Source organism: Miscanthus floridulus, chromosome 18 (genome assembly GCF_019320115.1).
Source record: "Miscanthus floridulus cultivar M001 chromosome 18, ASM1932011v1, whole genome shotgun sequence".
NCBI lineage: Eukaryota > Viridiplantae > Streptophyta > Magnoliopsida > Poales > Poaceae > Miscanthus > Miscanthus floridulus.
In genome coordinates, this window is record NC_089597.1 from 84871445 (window position 1) to 84890570 (window position 19126).

The window sequence follows — 19126 nt, forward strand, 5'->3', positions numbered from 1 at the left end:
CGGTTATTTTTTTCTCTCAAGTTAATTTTCTACTTTAACTTTATAGGTCTTAAAATAATTTAACGCTTCATCTTTTGATTTTTAGTAAGTGCATGTCTAGTACATTCATCTATACGCATTATGAAGTATCTTTTGGCACCTTTAATTAACTGGTTGTTCATCTCGCATGAATCAAAATGAAACGCACGTGGTTCTAACTTGGGGGTGTTTGGATCCAGGGACTAAAGTTTATGAGGTGTTACATGGGGACATCCCATGGGGTGTTTGGATACTAATAAAAAAATAAATTATAGAATCCGTCGGTAATCCGTGAGATGAATTTATTAAGCCTAATTAATCTGTCATTAGCACATATTTATTGTAGCACCACATTGTCAAATAATGGACTAATTAGGCTTAAAAATTCGTCTCGCAAAACACTCTGAATCTGTGTATTTAGTTTCATAATGAGTCTATATTTAATACTCTATGCATGTGTCAAACATCCAATGGAACACAAACACCCCCTCATACGAGCATAGATTGTAGTCCTGATCGCACACGTCTAGGGAGAAGCTTAGGAGCATTATTGTGGGAAGTAAAAACAATATGGTCAGGAAAAAAAACTTTTGACTCCAATATTGGGTAGGTATCGTATGAAATCTTTAGGGTGTGATTGGTTGCTTTGGTGATGTGGAGCCAGGATGGAGAGGCAGTCTAGGATTGTGAGATACATGCTTAAATCGTGCATCTAGTCGTGTTTGGTTGTCTTTGTTGTTGGTACAGTACAAGATGTGATCTTGTTTGGTTGCATGCATGGATAAGAGTTTTGAGTGTCTGACACATGGACCCTTATACCATGGATGCATCGTGTCGTCCTACATCACGAGAGAAGTAAAAATTAAGAAGACGGAGCCGTGCGGAATGATGGAGGGCAGCGAAATGAAACAAAACAGACAAAGCATGCAAAGCGGTGAACCAAACCCAACAAAGAAACAAGGTGAAGCAGGCAAATAGTGCAAGGATACCCTGGTTCTAGCAACCAATCAGCCCTTACTTTCTCCTGTCACGCCACTGCTATTCCACCTACAGTGCATCCATCCTAACCGTTCGTTCCTATGGATCCATCGCAGCCGTACCTCCCCATCCTTATCCTCTGCCCCCTGCATCTCCAGCGCTTAAAAAAAACACCACCGCCCCGCTGCCTCCGCCTGCTACACCGCGTGGTCGCCTCTCTCTCTCTTCCACTCCCCGGCCGCCGCCGCGCTGCCTCCGCCTCCTCTGCCCTGTCGGCGCCCCGCTGCCCTGCCTGCGCCCCCGCTTCGTCACCTCCCTCTTCCTCTCCTCCGGTGGCAGCGCGCCTGGATGCGGCAGCTTCGGGGACAGGAGCAGCGGCTGGACCTGCCGTCGCCTGCACTGCTCCATGCGTATAGATTCCGTGACGGACCAAACTTCAGCGACCGTTTCCATGTTACGGCCTAATCGGTCCAAATAATCGTTTCATACGGTCGACTTCTGAGTTAGTTTTTAGCAGAAATTGGCGAGAGGCAGGAGGTGTTAGATGAGATGCTCATGTAGCAGGAATCAGAATTCACCTCAACTAGAGTAAAATTTTAAGGAAATCCCAATCCAACTGCTAGATCGAGGCCCTACTGAAGTGAAGCGACTGCAGGTTCACAGGGAACAGACGTGGGCTTCTATTCCAGAAATTAAGGCCCGGTCAAGAGTTCATTGAATGTCAGCAACACATCAGCTGTTACCTGCCTACCAGCTCCATTGGCTTGCAGCAATGAAGCTGCTCAGTACCGGTACCACAGTACCAGCTCTGCAAAGATCGATAGCTAGATGCGGTAGTAGTAATCCCAGGATGCGAATGCAGTAACACACTGACCCTGGCCTTCATCCATGTTCATGTGATGTACCCTTCATCAGATCGATCCCATGCCCCTCGTTCGCGCCAAACCTGTACAAACGCAGCGGCAGCAGCTTGTACGTGCGCAATAACTGCATGCAGTCTCTCTCTCGATCTCTCCCTGTAACTGCAACCTACTGTGCAAACCAACCAGCATTGAATCATCATCAGTTCATTACTGCTGGCTCTTTGTTTCCTAGTAAACGATCATAGATTATTTACTATCGCCTGGTTTAGATAGTTTGGTACGAGAAAAAAAATATTATTTTAACTTATAATCCACGATCGTATAAGCGCAGCCGACGACGTGGTGCCACCAAGCATGCATCGAGCCGACGACGATGCTACTAGACCCTCTTCTCTTCACACCGGCCTCCCTGCTCTCCTATAAGTAGCAGCGCCAGAATGCGACTGGCAAGCTCGATCCAGATTACAGCAGCTACCTCCGCAACCTCTCACCGACATACAGTACAATAGCAGCTTAGATTGTGTCAGTCCATCCATCCATGGAGAAGCTCGTCTACCTCTTGACCATCATGTCGTTATCCATGGCGCTGCTGGTGCCACTCCGCGGACAGTGCGAAGCAGCTAGAGCTGCTGCTGCTGCTGCCACAAGATGCCATGCCGGCAGCAAGGCGGGGAAACAAAAACAACAGCCGCAGGTGGAGGGCATGTTCGTGTTCGGGAGCTCGCTGGTGGACAACGGCAACAACAACTTCCTCAACGGCTCCGGCGTGCGCGCCGACTACCTCCCCTACGGCGTGGACTTCCCCCTCGGCCCCTCGGGCCGCTTCTCCAACGGCCGCAACGTCATCGACGCGCTCGGCGAGCTCCTTGGCCTCCCGGGGCTCGTCCCGCCCTTCGCCGACCCGCGCACCCGCCGCGCCCGCGCCGCGCTGCTGCGCGGCGTCAACTTCGCCTCCGGCGGCTCCGGCATCCTGGACCACACCGGCCAGGTCACCGTGAGTCCTCAGCTCTAGCTAGCTCATTGAATGCACGTAGACGTACTAGCATTGATCAATCAATGAGAATCGCTTGGCAGCATTGATTGAGAGATAAGTATGTTTGATTCAGGGCGAGGTGGTGAGCCTGCGGCAGCAGATCACCAACTTCGAGTCGGTGACCCTTCCTGACCTGCGGGCCCAGCTGCGCGGACCAGCTGCGGCGGCCAACCACGGCCGGGTCAAGGGCCAGGGTTCCTTCCACCAGTGCTACCTCTCCAAATGCCTCTTCGTCATCGGCACCGGCGGCAACGACTACCTGCTCAACTACTTCAACCCCAGGAAGAACTACGGCACCGAGGGTGGGCCGCCCTTGTCAGAGTTCACTACCTCTCTCATCACCAAGCTCTCGCACCATCTTCAGGTACACGAGCTCTTGCCTTGCCTAGTTGCCTGCCTCTTCTAAGTTCTAACTGCAGATCCTCTCTCTTGTTCGTTGTTCCTTATAATTAATACTCCAATAAGTTAATAAATGTTCCATATAATTATTACTACAGAGGCTGTACGGTCTTGGCGCACGGAAGTTTGTGATCTTCTCGATCCAGCCGACCGGGTGCACCCCCGTGGTCCGGGCGTTCCTCAACATCACCGGCGCCGCCTGCATCGAGCCCGTGAACGACGCGGTGGCGCTCTTCAACTCCGAGCTCCGGCGGCTGGTCGAAGGTGGCGCGAGGCCGCGCATGCCCGCCGCCAGGTTCGCCTACATCAACTCGTACAAGATCATCAGGGACATGCTGGACCACCCCGCCAAACTTGGTACCAAGCTAGACATCACTGATTTCTTCCGATTCTCATCTCAGTAACAATGCAAGTTGGGGTGAAAATGAAAATGAAATAACCTTTCATTCATCAGGCATTCGGGAGACGAGCAGAGCCTGCTGCGAGATGTCGAGGAGCTCGTCGGGCGTGCTGTGCAAGAAGCAGGGGCCCGTCTGCAGGGACCGGACGGAGTACGTCTTCTTCGACGGGCTGCACCCGACGGACGCCGTCAACGCCAGGATCGCGCGCAAGGGCTACGGCTCCAGGTCGCCCGACCACGCCTACCCCATCAACGTCAAGAAGCTCGCCATGCTCTAAAGCCTTGCACTACTGTAGTAATGATCGTTAGAGTACTTAATTACTTCTAGTAGTAGTAGTTCTCAGCTTAGTCTAAGCCATCCATGCATCTTTGCTAGGTTAGCTCTGGACTGGTTGAACGCTGACCGACGAGAAGAGTTAGAACTGGGTCCAGCTCTGGGCTACTAGACCAGTGCGCAATGGGCTGTATCCAACAACTACTCCTATGTCTCTTAGGGTGCGTTTAGATCAAAAAAAATTTTAGATTTTGGCTCACGGTAACATTTCGTTTGTATTTGGTAATTAGTGTCTAATTATGGATTAATTAGGTTCAAAAGTTTCGTCTCGCGATTTCTCGACCAACTGTGTAATTAGTTTTTTTTTCGTCTATATTTAGTACTCCATACATGTACCGCAAGATTCGATGTGACAATTACTATACAAAATTTTTTGACAACTAAACAAGACCTTGAGCTTTGTTTTCAGGCCCAAGGCCATGTGAGCGAGTAGTACTAGTACTACTCCCGGTGATCTTGTGTACAAAGGCTTTGTATGTTGAACCAGTTTCATTATATTAATTGGGCACTAAATGTCGTACAAATACCAAGGCTGGATGTATTTGGTGTGAAAAACAAACGACAAAAGCAGATTTGACACTCGATTTGATTCGCGGAATTGCTGGCGCCCGGACGAAATAAAATATAGGACGCTCTATTGACCACTGCCCAGATTAAAAAATTCTCCATCCGCACGCTTACCAAGCTATGCCCAGCCTCCCTTTCCCATCACGTTCCACGCGCTCGCCTCGCTCTCCCACGATGGAGCACCCACGCTCGGTGGAGCACAACCATGCACCAACCTACAACCTCATGCTTCACCGTCCAAACATGGTAGAGAAGAGAAGGGAGAGCGAGAGATATGGCTGCAATATTAAAACATGGTTGTTATAACATCTTGAATCATCTTATAAAACAACTAGAAAAAATCTACTGTAACATTAAAATATAGTTGTAGCAATATATTGAATCATCTTATGAAACTAGAGAAAACCTACAGCAACACGATAGAGAATGTTACAAAACTAGGTCGCTTGTTGCACCATCAAAAAAAACATGCGACTACAACATAGGAAAGCACATCTGCTCCATCTTGATAGCGACCAAACAAACCAGTAACAGACAGAGGAAAGTCAATGCAACAAGAACAACTTATTGTTTGGACATCTAGTTATAATTACCAAAACATCCAAAATATGCATCTAGAGCAGAAACATATCAAAATCCGTTTATTATGCAGTGCAACATCCCGAGTGAGTCAATGCAATGTCTGTAAAAGGTCAATGAAACATAAACAATCATATGTTGCAACATCACAAGAATGAAGGATCCGCTGAACAGATCTTGGTGAGGAGCTCCAGCCCTGGCCGCATGCCCATCGCCCTCCGCTCATGAGCGCACCACTGCCCTGCCTCTTGCTCCTTGCCCACAAATTTGTCAGAGCCTCATGCTCCTCTAACGTAGCAACAAAGATCCATACAAGAGGGGGGGTAGGGAGGGGCTTGTCTCAAAGTCAGAGGGGCGCGGGGCTTGGCCGGTGTGCTAGAGCTCGCCGGCACTAGCGCTGCCACCACCCCTGTGTCACAACGCTGACCTCCAAGCTTCACCACAAGGCATGGCCGAGCTTGTTGTGAATCACTTCATCTTGAGATGGCAAGCATGATCGAGCTCATTGTGAATCGCTTCATCGTGAGATGGCAGGCATATGGTCGAGCTCCTTGTGAATCACTTCGTCTTGAGATGACAGGCATGGCCGAGCTCGTTGTGCTGAGCGCTTGGCTTGGTGTGAAAGGAGCGCGAGGAAGATGTGAAACAAGGGTGGTGTTTTGGGTGCAGATAGTAAAGACTGGAGGTAGAAGATAAGATGGGAAATATGGGACGAGTGGAAAAGAATGAACGGTTGGGTAGGAAGAGGAGCGTGAGGCTCACATAGGCGTCTCATCTTTTGTTCAGGTCCGAACGTACAAATAGGAGCAATTCCGATTCCGTGCAACACCACAACTGAACGCAACTGGCTTCACTCTCGGCCCACGGGCCAACAATTGTTGTGGCCTCAAACCTTCGCGCTCCATCAACTCATCCATATCGTCTTCCTCCGCCGCAGCCTCATAGTCTGCCAGGTCATGACATTCTCACCCTGTTAAGAAACAGCTTGTTCACAGCTAAGTTCTACAGGGGAGGTTGAGGTTGGCTACCAAATTAGGCCCGAAAGAAGGAGAACAATATTTTTTTGAGGATGAATTAATAGCCCCTCCATATTATCACTCTAAAAAAGTTGAGATGCTTTGACTCTACAAGAAAGTTGAAGCAACTTAGGGTCCGTTTGGTTCGCACCCAAACTTTGCCGCACCGCGCCGCACCTTCCGCGCCCCAAGTTTGGCGTGGTTTGGTTTGCTGCGACAGTTGCGGCATTCCGCGGCCTCACCATCACGTGCCAGTGCATTTTTGCTGCCAAAACATGCCGCAAGTGCGACGAACGAAATTGGCGCCGCAAGTTTGGCGCCGCCGCATATTCGCCCTTATAATTTGAAAATTTGGTACAAAGGGAGTAGAAAACTGGTAGAATTCTTCTGTTTGTTCCACCATATTCGCTCTGTTCGGCTTACCCCATATTCGACTTGTTCGGCTTCTTTTTTTAGCTGGAACCGTGTTTTTCTCTCACAACAACTCAGCCATAACAGTGTTTTCAGCCAGTTTCAGTCAAGTTTCAGACCGGCGAACGGGGCCATTATCGATCCATTTGCTGAGCTAAGTTGATTAATTACAATAGCCACGTACGTTGGAACTTACCATTGCATCGTCAAACAAGTTGCTTTCACGTACAGCTCTGGCAGTCCATGTAAAAATTTTATCGCCGACGAATCTGCTTGCTACGATGTCCAGGAACTGGAAACTTTTGCACTCATGCATAGCTAGAGACATCGGCACATGAGACGTACGGCAGATGAGATGTGCATCATCAACGCGTCCATCACACGTACGTACATTGCTACGTACCGACGGATCATCCACCGTCGGTTGGATGAGAATCTAGTGGCGATCCGTCACATCGGGTACGCTGATCACACGATGGGCGGGCCAAAATATCGCGCCGGACAGCGTTGCTGAACACGTGCAGCGTTCGTGTCCGGTACTCTTCCTTGTCATGCTCTAGTCAGGAAGAGAGTTATTGGGTTTCGTCTACCAGGACACCACTGCACGCCCAACATGTCCATTATTTTGTAGCCGGCAGCTTTGTTTGTTTGTCAGGCTTGGCTCTCCTGCATACATATGCGCAGTAAGGGGTAGCTTAGTTAGTGTAAACTCTTCAAGGAAATGACCAACTGCAAACAAGCAAGACGTACAGCATACGTGTCTATCTATATATGTAGTTATATAGATCACGTATATACATTTCTACATATACAAGTGTTTTGTAAAAAGGAAACAAAACAGGGACTTGTCTGGTAGTGTTTGGTCGACGCGCATTTGGCATTTTTTATTCAAACTTTATTATTGTTAAATTAAACATCGTTTATCAATCTGTAGATTATGTGATGCACCCAAAAACTGTCTATTGTGTGGCTGTGTTTTAATTTGGGGTTATGTTAGAGTTGTTCTTATTAGATGAATATTCAGGTGTGTTTCCTATATAATATGGTTACACTTTTATTGTTGTATTGGCAATGCATGTCAAATTTTTTTAAAAAAGTCGGTGCTTAAGAGTTAAGACTATATATACCGAGTTCAAACTACTGATAGCACGTTCAGTTTGACCCTGCGGTACAGGACAGGCCACGGTACTTATACACTTGCACATGTATGCATCGGTGGCTTGGTGCATCCCTCAGGAATCAGGATCAGCAAACGCGGCTATTAGCTGGGCCGGAGCCTAGTTGCCAACTTGGACCATGACAGCTCTATGTTAACTTTATCTGTAGCCATCACACATAGTAACCTGTTGTGCATCACACATAACTTTGTCACTTTGTGGAACAGTCAATCGTCCTTCGTTTGGGCTGGTTTGGCTTATAAGCCATAGCTGAAAGTACTATTGACTGGTTTGGTGTGAGAGAAAAATATTGTTCGTTGGCTAATAAGCCATGACTTATAAGCCAAATACGACCAAGCGAACAGGTTGAATGTGTATCACATGGATTCTCTACACTACTAGTGAAAATAATCCACTATGTATTACCGTATCAGAACTATACAATGAGAACCATATAGTCCTTTATATCAAAAGAGGCTATTTCAACCGGTAGATCTTGATAGCTTCTATATTTGATAAAACTAGCACAATATATAATGACACAAACATCAATGCTTCAACTATCACATAATTTTGGGACCAACAGTAAGATAACAAAATCGCAAAAGATTAGAATATTCACAAACTTGTTCGCACATTATCATAATTCTCTAACTTTTATCTTTGGTTCATGAATAATTATTTGGATTGCTCATATTTTGTAGGAAACGGGTTAGGCATATGTATATAGCATCCTGGATTTTACATGAACAATATTTCCATAAATAGTAATTGTGTAATTTTGCATTTGTAGTTTTGACGTAAAAGGTAATGATAAAGAACACATATTGTGGTAATGTCCATAAAAATTACACATTTATGAACAGAGTGTTGTTGTAACTACAACTTACAGAGCCAAGCGACATCAATAACACAAAGTGTGCAATTTGCTCTCCAAATCGATGCTAATGATATCGGGATATCAAAATCGATGCTAATGGTATTTCAAGATATTACTGAAAGGGTTGTTTGGTTGCCCATAGCTCTCAACGATCCCTCAACTTACAACCATCAATGAGATTGACGATGCATATTAGCCACTAACATCATCGCATTTGTAGGGCTTGTCATTCGTACGTTAATGGGGCACACTGAAAGATAAGTTCACGGATGCAAATGGGATCCCCGTCGCTATCAGTGGGCAAGAACAGCCAATGAGAGCCAGTAAGCTAAGGGGCTGCATGCACCAACTTCATCTATCCATTGTGTTGGCAACACATTTTAGTTCGACAATCAGCAGAGTAAATACATATTGCAAAGTGTGGTAACGACACACTTACTCTAGTTCAAAGACTAAGAACACATTTAATTCTCTCTCTCAACACTGCATCGATGTATGTGCATGTAGAGAGAGCATGTCTTATATTATGGGACATGAAAAAAAAAACGGTACGCCTTATATATTAAGATGGAGGGAGTACACACTACATGTAAAGCTATACATTGGACTAACATCACATATCTTTTGTTAATAAAAAGTATCGTTTAATTCAGTACTAGAATTATATTAGTATAGTACAAAAAGAGTCTGAAAACCATTGTTCTTTTTTAATATAAAATAAAACTCCAAGCTAAGCAACAGCCGATCTGGAACACTGGAGGTATTAACCGTTGCCATCTCGAGCGCCAAAAGCGGTTCGGCGCATGGCCAACGCCGGGGGGCTTGAGTTAGTTGCGGGCGGCCTGCAACACCTCGTGTTGTCCGAGCGACAAGTGAGTGAGTCACTCACCTCCGATACGCGTGTGATGAAGTGAAGCGTCGATCCCCTGCTGGAGACAACCAAGCCAAGCAGATAAGATTCGGCGTGGCACGCAGCAGGTACGTATCACCGCCATGGCCTTAGGCCTTGTGCCAATTGTCGTGTGTAGCATCGTAGCCGTGTCAAATATTCGAAGGGCTGAGGTGAGAAGAACAAGAGGCGTTTAGGGTCAAATCCGTGCCACCGAGACCCAGTTCAGATCACATAGTTAATAGTTAGCTGCTAGCAATCAGCTCCTAATCCAAACATGTCTAATTAATTGTTAACTGAATAACCAGCTAACAACTATTTTATTAGTTGATCAAACTAGCTAATAGCAACTAATATTAGCTACGAACTATTAGTTAGTTATAGTAACTATTAGCAGCTAGCTAATACATACCTAAATAGGGTCTAAATAGAGTAAGAAAAATAACCTCCCAACCTCCGCGAAAGAACTTATAGAAGAACAACGGTAACAATTTCACCTCGGACAGTCTAGGTGTACTCTTAATTTAATTTTTTTACGAACGAAAAGTCGTCTCTTTGCTGTGAGAGATACCACTAATAGGAATTTATGTATTCGAGAGAGGACTGGTAGAACGTATCTAAGCCCCTATTTGGATCTCACCAGTTTTTAAGGATCTAGTTTTTGAAAATTATGTGGGATCTAAACAGATTAGTTTTTGTCTAGTTTCTTATGTCAGTTTTTGCTAGATTCTTAAAAACTAACAAGCTGTTGATACTCAGCTTTTGTCAGTTTCTTGTGACCCTGTGAGCAATAAATGAAGCCAGATTATTAAAAACTAGGAATCCAAACACCCCCATCAGTTTTTGCTTAGAATCTAGATTTTAAAAATTAAAGGTAAAAACTGATTTTTAAGAATCTGAAACTCATCCAAACAGGCCCTAAAGTAACCGCTTACAAACTTATTACCATATACTACTAATATAACTTATAACTAGATTGTCAATGTCGTTGGCATGTGGTTTGTTACGGGAACATTTCTCCAACATTGACAAGCTATTATTAAATATTTATCATAATGCATGTATATTTATTTTTTAATATTTATTTTACTTTATTGACATGGCGGCATATAGTATTTATGTTTATTTTTAAATTGATAGTAGTCGACCTAGGTAATTTAGAAACACATATAACGCGGGTTATGGTTATTGAAGTATTTTTTCCCACAATAGCTTATATTGATATTTAGATGTAATTTGTGAGATATTTTGTTTATTTTTAAAACAATAGGCATGGGATAATTTTAGATAAATTGGAGGGTTTATTTTGTATTATCTTTCATAATAATAGCATATGTAGGTAATTTAATATCTAATTATGGTGTTATTTCAAATCATCATTTATAATCGTAAGGTGCACGATTTAGATGAAAATTCCGTTATATATGCATATTTAGGGTGACTTTATGTATTTTTCATAAGAATAGTAGTGGATAATTATTTAGAAAACCAAAATAAATCCAATGGTTATTGTTAGCCATGATGATGATACTCTATCCGTCCAGGAAAGAATGTAACTATGGGTTACGTGCCGGTAAAAGTAGTCCATGTTTAACTAAGTTTTTATTGAATACTATTCGTATTTATGGCTCTAAATTAATTTCTTACGAAAATACATTTCGTAATTAATCTAATGGTATTCATTTGATATCATAAATATTAATACTTTTTATATTTATAATTAGTCAAACTTAAGATTCTAAAATATGACACTATGCTAGAATTGCATTTTTTTTCCTGGACAGAGGGAGTACACTATAAGATTAGAAGCCAGATGTTTCTGATTATATGAGAACCTTTTGGATTTATCTTTTACCTAGCACATCTCATGAGGATTAATGTGGAAGCTCCGCCAAAGGCCTCCACTAGTGATATTTATAAATTTACGATTTATCATTTTTAGTGCTTCTCGTGACGAAGACTTCGTTGGAGGTCTCTAATTAATAATATTAAGATAGAAAAATACATTAACATCCACAACATCAAAATAGTTTCATCTAATTTTCTATAAAAAATATTTAAAAACATCTATTTGAACTTATAGGTATTATAACATACCTTCTTGATTTTTTTCAATAAGAAAATTGAACAATTTGGGATTTTTTGGCCATATGGAAAGCACCAGCACCGACACATTTCGTCTGCGACTGCGATGGAGATAATGGCTCCGTTCGCTTCGCTGAAAAAACAAACCGAACACTGTTTCGGCTGATTTGTTATGAGAGAAAAACATTATTCTACCTGAAAAAATAAGCTGAAAAATACGGATTATAAGACAAACGAACAGGGCTAATGTGAGTTCTTCCCCTCAAACCTTGTCCAAGAGGCCAAGACAATGCATGTGCTGCTTCAACTAAGGTCATTTTGATACCGTTTAACTTCACTAGTGAATCAATTTTTATTGGAAAAGCAGCTTTACCAATAGAGCTAAATCTGTTTTTTATAAACATTTAATAAAACGCTTTTCATGAAAGTGGACAGAAAGAAAGCTACGAAAAACTAGTATTTTCAGCTTCAAATGTGAGAGGAGCTGGAAACAGCTTCTAGAGAGAAGTTGTTTCGTCCAGACCCGTTTATTAGGAGAAGCTGAAAACATCTCTATAAAGCTCGGACCGAAGCTGTACCAAACACACCCGAGTATTTATTTAGCTCCCAGCACAGAGGGAGAGGAGGAGGCAGATGAGAAGAGGGGAAATTAAATAAATCCGAGAAAAGAGTAGGAAGAAAAAAAGGCTACTAGTCAATAACAAGCATGCAAGCGCAAGGGAGAGAGAAGGGGCAGTACCTACCGCAAGGAGCGTGAGGTGTCGCTGTCATCCACAGGCGCAGCTCCACGCCATGGCTGAGTCACCCCCCGTGTCCTAGCACATCCGGATCCCCAGGCTCCGGCGGATAACGCCATCTCTCGTCGGCTGGGATCTCCCGCGCTCTGCTTTCCTTCTCCCCTGCCGCGTCACCCACAGCTGTTGCCCGGACCTCACAAGCTACCTTTGCCGGCTGACACCGGGGCCCCGCGCCCCGCGGCCTCCTGCTATAAATACCGCGGATTTTGCCTCCGGAAGCAGGCCATCGCTGTTGCCGTGTTCTTGGACTCTGTTTCAGTTCGTGCTGCCATTTTCGTCAAGGCTAGCTTCTTTTTTTTCGCGCAGACCGGGGAAGAAGATGACGATCACCATTGAACAACCTCAGCTCGGTGAGCTTCCGTGTTTCGTTTTTCTTTGTTTGTGTCTTCTCCCTGTTTGGCTGGCTGGTGTAATGGCGGTGGATGATGCGAGAAGTTTCGATCGTTTCCTGATGATGAATGGTCATGGTGCAGATGTGGTGCCGGAGAGGAAGGTCCCCGCCGGCGGCGACCCCGCGGAGCTGGTGCTCGACGCCGGCTTCGTCGTGCCGGACGCCAACGCCTTCGGCAATACCTTCAGGTAAAACAGCCTAATAACTTCGTTCGGTGTGTTCTTGGCCTCTTGGGGATCGTCGACGCCAAAAATCAAAAGCCAGCAGCTGAGAGAAAAGTAGTGCTCTGCTTCTCCTTTCCTTTCGACGGTCGAGACGGGAACAGATGCGTGACGGCCTTTTCCCCCTCGTGTCTTTAATAAAATTTTAAGAGTTAAATAAACTGACGGTGCTTAAACTTACGGTTCCGTACCACTTAGCCTACAAACTCTTAAACTCGAAATCTGGCTCTTAAATTTGTTAAGTCGTACACCATAAGTCCATACCCTTTATATAGCTACTGACTAGATAAAATTTTATAAAAAAAAAAACACCCTATCATTGTCATCTCGTATCTTCAGCTGAGATGGGCACGCATGAGCACGACGAGCTCATGGCCAACGTCGAGAACAGCACCTACGTCAAGCTCATCCGCATGCAGGAGCAGGCGCATGAGGCGACGCTCGTCAACACCCACCGCAGCAGCGCCAGGCCCTCCAGCGCCTACAACTCCATCATCCTGCTGCTGGATGAGGTCACCAGCGCGCTTGACTCCGACTCGAAGAAGCCCAGGCAGGAGGCGCTGGACCACTTCGTGATCGGGTGCACCACCCTGGTGATCGCGCACAGGCTTGTGGTCCTTGTGCCCTAGGTAGTTGCTGGCAAACGCCTTGAACGCCTCGAAGTCGTAGAGTGTGAATTGGATGTGGACGTCCAGCTAGCCCGGGCGCAGCACCGCAGCGTCGATGGCGTCCTTGCCCCCGCGCATGGTGAACACCCATGACGCGCTCCTCGCAGCAGCACGACACGTCGACGAGGACGAGCGAGCGCGGGGTGGTGTGCAGGAGCAGCGAGCGGAGTTCCTCGTCGGCGCGTCGTAGCCCAGGAACCTCGCCATGGCCGCCACGAACGTGGACTTGCCGGTGCCCGGCGGGCCATGGAGGAGGTAGCTCCCACGCCATGCGACCGAGGCGGTGGTAGTAGGCGCGGCCCTTGAGGAAGCCAACGCCTAGCGCGTCGCGCCCGTGGCCGCGTCCACGTCGGCGTTGGCGACTGCCGTAGCTCGTGGCAGTGCTGCTCCATCTCGTCGGCCACGGACTCCACGTGCTGCAGGTAAGGCCGCATCACACGGGGCGGTCGTGGCGGCGCACGCGCAGCACCAAGCGCTCGCCGCACCCTCCGCCGGCACCGCCGCCACCTGCTCTGGTCCGTGCGACTGCACGAGGCGAGTGCCGAGGATGTTGCTCCCTCTGTCGCTCGCGCTCGCGGCGTCACTCGTGGAGCGCCTCGGCCGAGCTGCTCCGGCACATCTCTGGTAGCCTAAGCACCTCCAAGTTGAGCTGCTGGTGCTTCTGCTTGCGCGCGGAGGAGTGGTGGAGCCAACCACCGGAGCAATGGTGGAGCCCGACGACGTGGATGTGGCGCCGGTGCTGGAGCGTCCTAGGTTCACGCGCTGCGCCTGCAGCAGCGCTGTGTTCGCGTCTAGGATGTACGCCCCCGCCGCGGGGATGTACTTGCCCATGTAGCTCCACGCGAAGGGGTTGCGCGAGAGGGAGACGCCATCAGGGTTCAGGGGCTGAGCTTGAAGAAGTTGCCCAGGAGGCCAGAGCAGCTGGGCCCGCCCTGCAGCTAAAGGAGCAGCGCCCTGGAGGCCGGCGGCGTGACCGGGTCTGTGGCCTCATAGACGGGGAAGAAGAGGGAGGTGTTTTTTTATAAAATTTATCCGACACATGACTTAACAAGTTCAGGGAGCTAGATTTCGAGTCTTAGGGTTCGTGGACCTAAGTGGCACATAGCTACAAGTTTAAGGACCGTTAGTGTATTTAACTCAAATTTTAATAAAAAAAAACACTCGCAAATCCACATTCTTACATGGCACGGAACATTGAGAATAATCGCACTTGCATCAACACAGCTGCATAAAATTATTTGTCTGCCATGCCAAGATTGTCATCCATCGGAAGGCAAAAACGAACAAACGAAATGGGCGGACGACCGCTTCCATGCCACTCTGTTGGACCGCTGCATTGTGGTACAGGATCCAGCAAGGGGAATTTGTCATGTACTACTGAAATTATTGTTAGTACTCCGTATATATGTTCAGATAATTAGATCAGATGTTTTTGCAAATAAAACTGTTATCATTCAGAACGTAAACGGACCAAATAATAAGGAACAGCTTGGCCTATGCTACCAAAGATTTCTGGGTGTCCATGGCAGTGGCCCCACATGCACCCATGATATTTTTGTGACCACTGTGCCTATGCCAACACGGTGGATTTATTTATTGATTATCTCTTTTTATTTTTTATATACGCGATTAATTTTTCCTTCCTAGCCCTGGGCTGTGTGGCTCTGTTAGCATGGATGGATTAGTTTGATTTTTTACGAAAACTAAAACGAAAAAGAAAAAGTAGGAGCTGAATCGGGAATCCTGAAGTCCCCTGAACCCGTGCTGCAGGAACTACGACGCGGAGTCGGAGCGGAAGCAGACGGTGGAGGAGTTCTACCGGGTGAACCACATCAGCCAGACGTACGAGTTCGTGTCGCGGATGCGGGCCGAGTACGGGCGGCTAGACATGACGGAGATGGGCATCTGGGAGTGCATCGAGCTGCTCAACGAGTTCATCGACGACAGCGACCCGGACCTGGACATGCCCCAGATCGAGCACCTCCTCCAGACCGCCGAGGCCATCCGCAAGGACTACCCCGACGAGGACTGGCTCCACCTCACAGGCCTCATCCACGGTACTATTGCTTGTGCTTGCTATTGATACAACTGCGTGTCGTCACTGAAACATGGGCCCACGGATTCCTAACTCTAATGACAAGGTTAATTAATTGCCATTTTCAGACCTGGGCAAGGTGCTGCTGCACCCAAGCTGTGGGGAGCTCCCTCAGTGGGCTGTCGTTGGTAAGAAGTGAAAACCTGACACTGCAAGAAAAGCTTCACGTCTTCTAGACGCATGACCCTCAAAACTCCGCCTCTGAAACTTGTAACTTTCAGGTGACACCTTCCCCGTCGGCTGCGCATACGACGAGTGCAACGTCCACTTCAAGGTAAGCAATTGGAGGATGCAGGCCAAAATCAGACAACTCACACCAGTCCGGTGCTGTAGGCATGTATAGCGTCTGGAACTGGGTGCTCTGCTCTGTTCACCCCTGACTCTGAATTCTGAATCCAAATGAACGAACGTCCATTGTTGCAGTACTTCCAGGAGAACCCTGACTACCACAACCCCAAGCTCAACACCAAGCTGGGGGTCTACTCCGAGGGCTGCGGCCTCGACAACGTGCTCATGTCATGGGGCCATGACGACTACATGTACCTGGTCAGTATCTATACGCTTTCTCCTGCCGCAGTGTGTTTTGAAAAAGAAAAATGCTGACATGTGCGTGTGTGTTCATCTCGTCTCGTCAGGTGGCCAAGGAGAACAAGTGCACCCTTCCTTCCGCGGGGCTGTTCATCATCAGATACCACTCGTTCTACCGTAAGCCCCCTGGATCGCTCATCCTCTCTTCTTTTTGTATATATGTATATACAGAACGAAAGTTTTCAGAAGTTACAAGTCAGGATACATTCATTTCATTTATGCAGCCCTGCACAAGCATGGAGCCTACATGCACCTGATGAACGAAGAGGACAAGGAGAACCTCAAGTGGCTGCATGTGTTCAAGTAAGACAAACAACACCAGATCATTCGGTTGCAGATACTTGATACAAGTATATAATTAACAACTGGTGCGCGCTGTCCTTTTTCTTGTTGCTGCAGCAAGTATGACCTGTACAGCAAGAGCAACGTCAAGATCGACGTGGAGAAGGTGAAGCCCTACTACATGTCCCTAATCGACAAGGTATGTGCTGTACTATATGCGTCCATGCATTTGGCGTCGCCGTCTCTGTCAGAGAACCACAATTCTGATATGTATGAGCTTTACTTGTCTGAATTTTTTTCCCTGCAATGCAGTACTTCCCGGCCAAGCTAAGGTGGTGAAAACTGAAAAGGACGGCCTGGAGGGGAGGGGAAACCCCAAGAGCTGTCCCAAGTGTCCATGTACCATGTAGACTACGAAAATACAGTGTATGTGCCATGTACGATCTTTTTTATACAAGAGTTGAGTCGAGAGTGTACCCATTTTGTATCGTGCAGATCAGAGGTCCATGCCATGCAATGCAATTTCGAATAAAACTTGCGTGCGTTTGTTCCTCGCATGTGTACGTCGTTTTGTTCTAGTGAGTATTCCCCAAACTTGTGGTGTGAAAGTGCCTGCTGGCTGCTCTTCAACACTAGTACTAATAGTAGGGAAACTTCAAAGAGTACTAGAGTAGTATCTGGGTGGGCTTTCCAAATCCAGAACCAGGATCAGTCAAAGTTTGTGGTTGTTGCTTTGGGCCTCTTTGACGGGCCTGAGTCTGATCCTAAGAAAGGCCATTGATCCGATCCATGATTTGCCACAGTTGAAGTTGAAGTTGAAGGAAGAAACGCAGTACAACAGGGGGGTAAATTTGGGCACGTTTGGTTCTCTGGATAGACTTTGCCTTGCTTTGCTCGCACAGAAGACAGAACTAGTTTTTGGTTTCCTGATAAGATTATAACTAGGGGTTTGTGCTTGCTGGTGGATGAGAGCCAAATTGGCTCACTCATGCTGGCAAAGCTTTTTTTTTTGGCCAAGCGAGGCAAGATGAGCAAAGCTAGCAAAGAATCAAACGTGCCCTTTGTTGTATAACATTATTCAAGTTCTGCTGAAATTTGGGTTATGCTGATGCTTATGCTGATTTGTTGTGAGAGGAAAACGTTGTTCGTTCGCTGAAAAGTACTGTCGAAGTAGTGCTGCAGAACAGGGCTATTTTTGCCAAGAGGACATATTTCAACTATAGACATTATAGATATTAAAATAGTATTTTTCTAGGAGTGGATGTGAGAGAAGTTAAAAGTGATCATTATGCACATAACTATTATACCACAACCTTAATGGTTAACTTTTGCATACAAAGTCAAATTGTGACAAACTTTATATTAAAAATCATAGAGGTCTATATAAAAGTTGTAGTTTCAATACAATCTATAATTTTGTAGTTAATAATTTTGTTCCCTAAAGCCATTTAGAGTCCTAAATACTCGGTTTATTTTCTCATATTTCGAAATCAAACTTTATAATTTTAAAACGACTTCTGTATAGATCGTGTCAACGTTTGTAGTCATTTAAAATTCTAAATTTTGAATTTTAAATCCTAAATAAAATAAAATAGATATTTAAGGCTCTAAATGTGCTTACTTGTCTGATTTTTCTTTTATCAGGTGCTTCCCAGCCAAGCTAAAGAGTAACAACAATGCTACAAACAGAACATCCAATGCCAGCACTCCTTCTAGGCAGACGCGTGGCGTGACGTGCACCACAACTTTGACTCCCTCCGTCTCTTATTCTCATTCGGACACCGCTCACTCCGTTCGGCCTTCTCCAACACGCCTTGACCCTATGCCGCTCGCTCGCTCCTCGCTCATGTGCCATCGTACGCCCCACCTGCGCAGTTCGCTCCTCGCTTCTCTCTCCCGCCCATCGCGCGCCCCACCCGCACCTCACTCCTCGCTTTGGCCGCCCACTCGCTCTCATAGCATGTGTCGCCCGCTAGGCTTAGCCAAGGCAGGTGTTGATGGTGCTGGCTGGTGATGGTGCTCGCGCGCGCCGCTGGGGCTGGGTGCCGGTGGTGCTCGTGCACCGCTGACTCCGACCCCGACGGCTGGAATCGACCAGTCCAGGCTTTCCCTCCGCTATGTTGCAAATGTATGTTTCAGTCACTTCAAAGTTATGCTGCAGTTGTTTCTTATGGATGTTGCAAAAGTAGATCGGGGATGTTGCACATGTTGTATATGTTGCAAGTGTTTCAGAGACATGTTGCAAGCGTTTGTTCAAAATATTTCATCTGTTTCAGATGTATGTTTTGATGCAGATGTTTGCATATGTTTCACACATATGTTGCAACAACATGTTCCATATGTTTTATCTGTTACACACGTATGTTGCAAGTATTATACCTGGATATTGCATATGTTACAATAATTATGTTGCAAGTGTATATTCTAAATGTTTCATCTGTTTCAGTTGTATGTTGTAATTGTTTTATCTGAGTG

The 19126-nt window shown here is 46.2% G+C and overlaps 2 protein-coding genes across 4 annotated transcripts; both read left to right on the plus strand.

Annotated features, from left to right (window-relative positions):
* Window positions 1-2331: 2331 nt before the first annotated feature.
* On the plus strand, window positions 2332-4213 carry LOC136524795 (GDSL esterase/lipase At1g29670-like). 2 transcript variants are annotated; one of them, XM_066518040.1, is made up of 4 exons: window positions 2332-2853; window positions 2966-3256; window positions 3390-3648; window positions 3746-4213. In XM_066518040.1, exons 1-4 carry the CDS (start codon window positions 2398-2400, stop codon window positions 3967-3969), a joined length of 1230 nt encoding a protein of 409 aa, XP_066374137.1. In that variant the 5' UTR covers window positions 2332-2397; the 3' UTR covers window positions 3970-4213. The 2 variants fall into 2 exon arrangements, with proteins under 2 accessions (XP_066374137.1, XP_066374138.1); XM_066518041.1 differs by having other exon boundaries at window positions 2332-2847.
* Window positions 4214-12515: 8302 nt separating this feature from the next.
* Window positions 12516-18313, plus strand: LOC136521070 (probable inositol oxygenase). Of its 2 annotated transcripts, XR_010775491.1 has the most exons (11): window positions 12516-12756; window positions 12880-12985; window positions 15457-15743; window positions 15850-15909; window positions 16003-16055; window positions 16205-16327; window positions 16417-16486; window positions 16594-16672; window positions 16769-16850; window positions 16964-17077; window positions 18296-18313. XR_010775491.1 is itself a non-coding variant. In XM_066514790.1 (10 exons), exons 1-10 carry the CDS (start codon window positions 12726-12728, stop codon window positions 16988-16990), a joined length of 918 nt encoding a protein of 305 aa, XP_066370887.1. In that variant the 5' UTR covers window positions 12517-12725; the 3' UTR covers window positions 16991-17276. The 2 variants fall into 2 exon arrangements, 1 of the variants encoding a protein (XP_066370887.1); XM_066514790.1 differs by lacking the exon at window positions 18296-18313 and having other exon boundaries at window positions 12517-12756; window positions 16964-17276.
* Window positions 18314-19126: the final 813 nt, after the last annotated feature.

Excerpts from the sequence above, each read along its gene's own strand:
- LOC136521070 (XM_066514790.1), top strand. The coding sequence starts at position 12,726 with ATGACGATCACCATTGAACAACCTCAGCTCG. Across the intron at positions 12,757-12,879 it reads CATTGAACAACCTCAGCTCG|ATGTGGTGCCGGAGAGGAAG; the intron begins GTGAGCTTCCGT and ends GTCATGGTGCAG. Across the intron at positions 12,986-15,456 it reads GCCTTCGGCAATACCTTCAG|GAACTACGACGCGGAGTCGG; the intron begins GTAAAACAGCCT and ends CCCGTGCTGCAG.
- LOC136524795 (XM_066518040.1), top strand. The coding sequence starts at position 2,398 with ATGGAGAAGCTCGTCTACCTCTTGACCATCATGTCGTTATCCATGGCG. Across the intron at positions 2,854-2,965 it reads ACCACACCGGCCAGGTCACC|GGCGAGGTGGTGAGCCTGCG; the intron begins GTGAGTCCTCAG and ends TGTTTGATTCAG. Across the intron at positions 3,649-3,745 it reads GGACCACCCCGCCAAACTTG|GCATTCGGGAGACGAGCAGA; the intron begins GTACCAAGCTAG and ends TTCATTCATCAG.